General features: G+C 48.0%; 2 protein-coding genes across 2 annotated transcripts; one reads left to right on the top strand and one right to left on the bottom strand.

Annotated features, from left to right (window-relative positions):
* Window positions 1–988: 988 nt before the first annotated feature.
* Window positions 989–2,174, bottom strand: PPTG_23639 (hypothetical protein; the record flags this gene model as incomplete). Its single annotated transcript, XM_008912252.1, has 4 exons — window positions 989–1,338; window positions 1,429–1,632; window positions 1,698–1,949; window positions 2,006–2,174. The coding sequence occupies 4 exons, from the start codon at window positions 2,172–2,174 to the stop codon at window positions 989–991; spliced, it is 975 nt and encodes a 324-aa protein (XP_008910500.1).
* A 398-nt stretch (window positions 2,175–2,572) lies between these two features.
* PPTG_23640 (hypothetical protein) lies at window positions 2,573–3,942 on the top strand (the record flags this gene model as incomplete). Its single annotated transcript, XM_008912253.1, has 3 exons — window positions 2,573–2,786; window positions 3,221–3,424; window positions 3,926–3,942. The coding sequence occupies 3 exons, from the start codon at window positions 2,573–2,575 to the stop codon at window positions 3,940–3,942; spliced, it is 435 nt and encodes a 144-aa protein (XP_008910501.1).
* Between the last annotated feature and the right edge of the window lie 4,752 nt (window positions 3,943–8,694).

Genomic DNA, 8,694 nt, shown 5'->3' on the forward strand with positions numbered 1-8,694 from the left:
CCTCAATGCCACCATGGTAATCAACAAGTAATGTTGGACAGGGCGCCACTTGAGAGAACCCCTTTTCCTTTCTAGTGACCGTGGTTGCAGTGGTAGCACAGCCGGTGGCAATCAGGTTCACAGGCTTCGAGTCCATCCAGGACACAGCAACCGGCTCTGGGTAATCCCAACACTGGGCAACGCGATACGTTCCTCGAGCGATCGCCGCTTATTCTGTGTGAATGCGAGCCCGCTTGGCCATCCGAGACGGTCACTTCGGTGCGTTCCGACGTAGTAGTATCCTTTCTCCAGTAGTGCAATGGCTAGCGCGCACGATGAGTAGAAGTTGTCCGCAACCACAAGCCGTTTCCCTGACTGTCCATCCAGTTCCTTGGTGACGTTGCGAATTACAGCTTTCTGGGCGACACCCTTGGCCTTCTCTTTGACTGCTTTCCGCTGTGCAGGAGTCCGCGCGTTCTTCGACTCATCCGAGGCTCCCATGTAGACTTCAATGCTGAACCACACAGAATAGCAAACAGGCTAGTCAGCTAATTCTGTATTAGACAGAAAATGATATTCCGTACCATACAGAACAAGCTGCTGCCCAGCAGCACTTATTCTGTATAGTATAGATTAACAAGTCTGTATTATACCGAATACGTACCGAGAGCAATATCCGGTTTCCGCGCAGCATGTCGTGTACACCTTCGTCCCGTACTTGTGCGGTTTATCTTTATTGTACACGCGCACTGGATTGAACTTGCTTCGATTGGGAATAGTACCCTCGTCAAAGCTAATGAGTGGTCCAAGTCGAGATCCTCGGCGAAACGTCTTCTCCAGTGTCTGCAGTACGGGTCGCACCTTCCAGGTCTTGTCATTCGTTGCAGCTTCTGCCGAATAGCTCTGAAAATGGAGGTACCGCATGATAGTAGTGAACCGATCCGGACTCATGTACCTGTTTAAAGTGCCCCGGGGTACTGCTCCCTCTTCTTCAGTCCCCCAGTGCTTGTCAAGGCCGTATGTGTGACTGCACAATGAGAAGACCCACGACATGCAAAATTTCGTGAGGCTTGATCGATCTCGTCTTCTTCAGCTTGTCCACCAGTACCTCAAGGGGCAGCACTGGCTTTGTACGGTCCTTCGTATGAGCCTCAAGTTGTTTAGCACGTTGGGCAGCAGCGACGCTTGGTATGCACTCAATACGATACGCCTCGGAAGCCTCCGCAATCTGATACCATAGCTTCTTGGGGAGAAAGTAGAAAAACATTCCCAGCGGGGAACTAGCAAAGGCAGCGGATGACCTGGTGAGTCCCCAAGATCCGTCGTATAAGTCGGATGCTCCAGCTAGCTGCAGGTCACCTATATTCCGGATTGTACAGAATTACAAGCGTGTTAGAGCTTCCACCATATACAGCATGCATGGGCGTATTCTGCATAATACTGACTTACTGCTGTGGTTTTGATCGTAGATCTCCCAACCAGATGAAGCCATAGCACGCATCGCTGCATCATCTTGGGCAAACTCGCTGCTGTCGTCTTCAAACTCGTTATCCAATTCCACCTCGCTTTCGTAGCTATCTGAGAGATCCACAGGTGCTTCGACTGGATCGCTGACTGACTCGGCTTCTTCTTGTGACACCAACGCATGAGCAGCTATGTTCACATCGTCCGCATCAACAGGACCAAAAGTCGCTCAGACCTCATCGCGTCGATAAAACGGGGGGAATCAAATGCATCCAAATCGACTGCATTAGTCACGTTCACACCGCCGCCTTGTTCTGTAGGAGCCGTCACAGCACTAGTAGTGCTGTTAAAAATCGGGGGCACCGGAGGTAATCGTTTTTGAGCTGCTGCGTAGGCAGCCTGCTTGCCCATGGGTGGTCGACCAGTGTTCGCAAAACTCCGAGGAGGGGAGGAAAGAGGCGGTATCAACCCCTCACGCGTAGCAAATGTCCATAACGCTTTTGGTCCTATTACATTCGCCGTTAGCCAGCATGATTTCACATTTATAGCCGAAAAAACGCACCAACAAAGTACTCCACGCCTGCCCTGTCCTCCTGAAGCTGACCCTTCACCCCCGGCTTCACATACGTGTGGCCCGAGTTCAGACCTGTCGAAGGTCTTGCTCTCCATCCAGCCTTCGTCAGCGAGCGCCATAGGAGCTTGAACGCTTTCTCGTCGATCCAGTCTGTCATTGTTGGCCGATTTCGCGAAATGAGTGGCAGCGTGTGTGTGTGTGTGTGTGTGTGTGTGTGTGTGTGAAGGGGGGGATGAGGTGGAGGGGATGCAATTATAATTTAAAAACCTCTGGCCACGTTATACTGTCTTTTCTATGCCGCGGGAATACTGGCCGTCTATCTCCCCCTCTTCGATCCATAATGATAAAATACCCCATCCCCGCATTTACAAACTTTCATATGCGGAGAACTTCTGTCGAAACTCGTGTATATAACCTTGTGACATACTACCAACTGTCATTTTGACTATTCTGTATAATACAGAATTCCGTACTAAAAGGGTTAAGGACTTTAAATTCCCTAAACTAAAACCATCTGATGATGATCTTGATGAATTCAGAAGCAAGCGTGAGGCTATGGCTAAACCGAAGAGCCGTACGGCTCCGCACTTCGCGGAGTCGCGCGGCGACAGCACCTTCGTGAAAATTAAAAAAAAAACTAAGAAGATAAGGGGACGCGGTTTGATGGGGGCTGGTGTGCAACCTCTTGAAGGTGCTACGCGACGCAAGGGTCAAACATACAACCTTAACGATATTCAGAAATTAGCTACTCCATCGGCATATATCTATCGTAAGCTTGGTTCCAAGTTCATTCGACTACCTGATGTTGATAAGAAGACACTGACCACCTGCCAGCCAAATCGACGAAAATGTGGTCCGATGCGAGAGATCAGCTACTCTCTAGAAAGCATGATCAAGGATCTTATATTCAACAACGAATTGAGTCAAGATAAGTACGATAATCTTTCGATAGACGATAAGAAGTTATTTAAGGAAGTCCTGTCAATCACACATCTACAATATAACTTCTCGGAACAGTTAGAAGATCCGCTCGAATCTCTTCGCATGTAGTATAATAAGCTCAAGGGAGAGCTAATGTTAGGTAATGATAACCCCTCGATCTTGAAACAGCTGAAGGTGGTTTGCGTGGCTATGTACTCGAATAAGCTAATTTCCGATTCTGAGTTCAAAAGCATTATAACTCGTCTATTATAAGCATGTTAGTTCTCGATCCACGCATCATCTCCAAGACCTCGGATCTCTACCAGTTCCAAGCTGATAAGAACCTAGCTGAACTCAAAAGCTTGATGAAGGATCTCATCATCAAGGAATCTCCGTATCAAGAACGTCCAACAGTATGGGCATCTGACTCAAAGCCATACGATACGAAGTCAGTATCGACTCAGACAGATGCCGTAGCTGGTGGGCGTACGTGGGCGTATCAGCCGAAGCGAAAAAAAAAAAACAACCAAAGACATTTGCTCTGTAAGCAAGCCTAGCAACATTTTTTTTTTAGCTCATTTACTTGGTCAATAAGGTCATTTATTTGCCTTTGCTGACGGAGCGCGAGCTTATGGAGTAGACAGCTCATCTTGCTATAATCGACACAGAATTGCTTTCCAGGTAAATCGATTGATTCATCCTCTACATCAAGGTTAGGATTATCGACGATATTTATGCATTGAAACAATCCTGCCTTCAGTAAAGATTGAGCGTCAATTTTCATCGGAGATCCCTCTTCATCGTTCGTATAATTAAAATAGCACGGTTCCACTTTTAATAAGTCTTCTCAAACATCTTATTCAATTGGTTCAAAGTTTTTTCCAATCGAGCATCGAAGTATGTTTAGTAAGCTGTAGAGCTAAGCATACTACCAGCACAGGCTATTGCGATTGGAACTGATGCGATAGGTCCTACAGTACTTATCAGACCTCCTGATTGCTTGAAATAAGCAACGCCTGTAGCGCCTGCGTCAAGGGTTGTAGATACCGTAATAGCACAATAAAGACCATATAGAGGAGAAGTGGTGCCGATGCCGACTCTGCCCGCGTTCGTACCCCCTAAACTGATCTGTCCGGGTTACGGTCGAATTATGCCTGCGTTATGTCCGTCTGGGTACGTGTGCAGCAAGGTAGCGCTCGCGTCACCGAATAGCCTTTGTCCAAGAGGATTATACTGCCTCGAAGGCACAGCCACGTCCGACGGGTTCCGGAACGATACGAGGTTGAGACCGTATCCGTGTCGATCGGGTACTGTCTCAACGGAGTCGTAGCTGACGAGGTTCGAGTGGGAGGCTATCGCTATCCGCAGAATTGTACGGCCGGTTTCTACTGTGCGTTACGAGCTTCATAATCTAGAGCTTCTAGAAGCTTTGCGCGGTTTTGGTTATCCAACGTAATTAAACCATCTACCGGAGCTTTGAGTTGGTACGCCATCCCAGCAGGAGAGACATCCAGATTAAAACTGACGCTTGAAACAAATCCAACGTCATTTTCGTTAACATTCAGAATGTGCTTCTTGTCCACACAAACTAAAGCAGGAAATAGATAAGAAAGTGCGCGGACTCCACCTCAGCAACTATATCCTGGTGAGCATTTCCGAATCTCGCAACGTCGACCATCTGGAGCATTCTCAAGATGAGCATAATAGCCCGATGGGACACTGGTGTAACGAATCCACTTATCTTGCTCGGTTCGTGGAGCAGATCGTACTCGCGTGTGTGCCTCCTGCGAGTGTCCCGGGTTCATCGAGTTACCGCACTTCAACACACTGCTGGCCAACAGGTTTCAAGCTGATCCCTGTGCCGGAACGTCGCCGTCCCTATTTTTTATTTACTTTCTCTCTTCTCGTAGCTAGCCTAGACGCTAACTAAAGAAGTGTTCGTCTTTGTGCTTCGTTCTTCGTTCTTCGTGTTCCTCCGCTCCGTAGCGCGTCCACTACAGTTCGTCGGATGCGTCCGTAATGTCCAGATCCGCGTACTTAACCTTAGCAACGACCTTCAATGTCGCCACTTCGGCCCTCCGTCAGTTTTCTTCGTAAACGTGTAGTTCTGCCGGGGGGCGCTTCTCTGTCGACTCCGTCCGCCTTCGTTCTTCGTTTGTCACCTACTTACGCGCTCACTCCTCTATCGGGTGCCACAAGCAAAGACAACACACCTCGTGCGTCTGCCTCACTCACTTGTGTTCTGCCCGCCCGATTTCAGAGTGAGTGCTTCTCACTCCTCCTTATGGTCGCGTGTTCTCTCCGCCTGCGACCCTTCACGGTTCCGTTACGAACGATCCTGCGTGTCCACCACACGTTGTTGGGTTCATTCGACTCTTCGTCGGAGCCGTTCATCCACCGGTCCTGCTGGAAGATCTCACCCGCAACCGTCGTGACTACATCGTGCCACACTAGCCTGTTACACTGGTAAAGCTGTAGTAAGAGCTGGCTTGGGAGAGTGATAGCACCAACTGTAGACTATAACTCGATCCTGGCACAACAGCGTCGAAAGTGGCAGGTGTAGCATTATCATTAACCACCACCAAAACAAAGCCTGACGATGCAGCATCGATTGCACTTTGAGAGATGCCATATCCTTTGATCCAGATACGAAAAGTCGATGGAAACACCGCCAGTTTTGTGCCAATAATAATTGCAATTCCACCAGTATCCATCGCGGACAAAGTCGGCATATAAGTAGCACTTGCGGACGCGTCAGCATTTATCACTGAACTTTGACCCCCCGTTTCAGAATACATTAAAATATCCACAGAATTTGTAGTCTGAGCAAGATTTCTCGCTATTTCTCCGTTTATACTCGCAAAACTTTTACAGGTCGTAGCAGTAGTAGGGCACAAATTGATGTCAATTTGTTCTATCCAACCGGTCGCATCGTAATGTGCTAAAGCTTGTAAAAGACGTTTTGCGAAAAAAGAACTGATCTTTTCACGACAACCTGCGACTCGGCTGCGAAGATTGACACGACATGTTGACCCCCATGATGACACGAGCGAAAAAGCGAGAGATCCATTCTTTGATCGTGGAACTACAACAGAACCATCCAACAGCACCATGACACCCCAATTGAAGCCAGCAACTGGCATTTGAAACTCGTACTTCGGATTAACTTGAGACTGTTCGAAATACGATATACTTATGTTGTACGCGAATCCAAAAGACCAGCCCGTCTTAAAAGAAAGTCAATTTCACGTCTTGAAACTCAAAAATATCAGTTGAAACAGCCGCACCGCTGTTCAAGGCAGACACAACACCTTGAACAAGAGAGACATTCGTCTCGCCAGGCTGTTTCGATAGAGGTGCAAGTACGTAAGAAATGGACGCCGGGGATAACGCGACTTGGCCAACGCCACTTGGAGCATCTGGACATCGGCTGATGCTCCCAGCTTTGCAAACGCATCCGATGGCACATCGACCAGACCTGTTTGGTCTCCGAACCGAGTTGGAGGACATTGATATACTATACCTCTCCGGCAGTAGGATCCTCTGGGCAGGGTAATATTCCAGGTTGCTGGTTGTTTGCCATTGCACCAATGGCGTAGTAACCAGGTGGGACGATAGTCGGACCAGAATTCCCTTCTGGGCAGTACACGCTTCTTGAAGGGCACACAGCCAAGGTAGTATAATCACAGGAGACACTACTTTGCAAACAGTAGAATCCAGCTGGGACTGCGCTACAATATAGCTGTTCTGGCTTCGAGTACGTTCCATTTGTGCACGATAGGAGATCAGTTTTGGACATTTGGTCAAATGGACCTGCGTACCCCTCCGGTACACTGAGGCATTCACTCGATCCAGCGTCGGCAAATGTACCTGCTACACACTTTACTGGCGCTGTCGGCACTTGAATCCCAGTGGACAAGAAAGACACGCAGCGCTATCTGGAGCTCCAACTGAGGGGCCGTACGATCCAGGAGAACAAGCATTACAGGCCTGTGAACGTGGCTCAGAATAAGTACCCGCAGGACATTGAGAGCATCCTCCAATCTTGGATACAACAGTACCTGGGGCACCTATCCGGTCGTAACAAAAGAGTAGAGAAATCATACCCATCGACATTGTCCCAAACAATACTCCCGCTCTTCTGGCACCAGCTCTGTGCCCACGCAGAGTAGGAAGAACAAATTGGAAGCATATCAAACGGCGCGTTTAGATCCGATCTTGTCGAGCTGAGGCAATCAGCGTACCAGAATCCACTCCGACTTTTCTTGGCGCAGTTCTGACTTGCAGACAAAATCGTTATCCTGGTCGGGTGTGCTGAAATATGTGTTTGACAGGGAAGTTAGGGCATTGGTGGCATAACTTGCTGTGGCATTGTACCCACGCACGGTCAAGAGGTATTTTTCATTTTCGCTAGCAACGTGAAAGCCACTGTAAAGCGCAGCCAGAGATTGATAATCCTTCCATACCACGACCATTGCCTCAGTAGCTCGTGCCGTAATAGTTGCAAGGATGTTGTTTCCAATCCACCATTCACTTGTGGAACCCAAGCCGAATCCGTCGCGGTATTCGTTCCAATTGCGATTGAAACTTGTTTTTTCCATTGATACACGACGCTGCGCTATTATCCAGCCATCTGAACACTGAAGACTTACAGGATCAACGTTAGAATCTAGCTGAATGTAGTACTGGCCGTCTGGATTGGGACCTCCGTTTAACAGGCGTTCAGTTTTCAGATGCATGCATGAAACAGCTAGATTGACCATCGATAATCCTAGTGGCGTTTTGAAAGTATATTCCACCTCCATCGATACCTCGTCAATTCCAAAGGCACTGATGTTTAAAGATCCAAAATCAATGCCAAACCGAAGTTGTGTGGTATATCCGATAAAGCCGCGAAGTACAAAGCGCTCTCTCCCCCTGTAAAAGTACGCTTGTCCGGCTGTAGTAGAGCGCTCTCCGTAGCAAGCATACGTCACGGATGTGTCAATTTGCACTTGCCGAACGAGTTGAGAACCGAGATGAACACGAATGGTCTTGGGCTCCGAGCTTTTGAGAAGAAGTGTGACCCAGTACAGTGGATCAAACACAAAGTATTACGTAAACTTGATCCGCACATTCGTCGGTTTGTCACTTGAAGTGATCGGGGCCACTTTCTTGCTTACAAATGAGCCTGCACGTGCAAACGACTTTCCACCAAGAAGTAAAATTCCTTGGCAAAGTTGGTACCATTTATCTGTATTGCTCCACGACGTAACACTCTTCGACAAATGGACAGAGTGTATTGGATGGTCTAAGCTTAAATTTTGACCCCCGTGGTTTAGCGACGACGAAGTACCTATGCTCAACCAATGATGTTAGCCCGTCCATGTCGTGGAGCTTCGTTCTTCAAGACTCCTTTATCGGAAGTGGTGGCGACAATCTGTGGGAGCCAGAAACCCACCATCGGTCACTTGAACCTGAATAGTGACCTCTGACGTGGTTTCGAAATCGAGAACACCAGGCGTGAGTATCGTAATATCACCGGTCACTGAGTTTACTGAAAACCACTCGTGTTAAATAGACTGAATCAGCGAGAGGACCAAATTGGATTTGTATCATAATCAATCGTTTGGATTGTCATAATGAATTCTCCTTTCGCTGCGTTCTCTCGGATGAAACCTCGTTGTCCTGTTAAAATCACTGGAGCTTCATTCACATCTTCCAACTGAATAGAAATTGTAGTGTAAATCGATCGTGGCATTTGTGCGTCATCCGTG

The sequence above is a fragment of the Phytophthora parasitica genome (assembly GCF_000247585.1).
Source record: "Phytophthora parasitica INRA-310 unplaced genomic scaffold supercont2.45, whole genome shotgun sequence".
Lineage (NCBI taxonomy): Eukaryota > Oomycota > Peronosporomycetes > Peronosporales > Peronosporaceae > Phytophthora > Phytophthora nicotianae.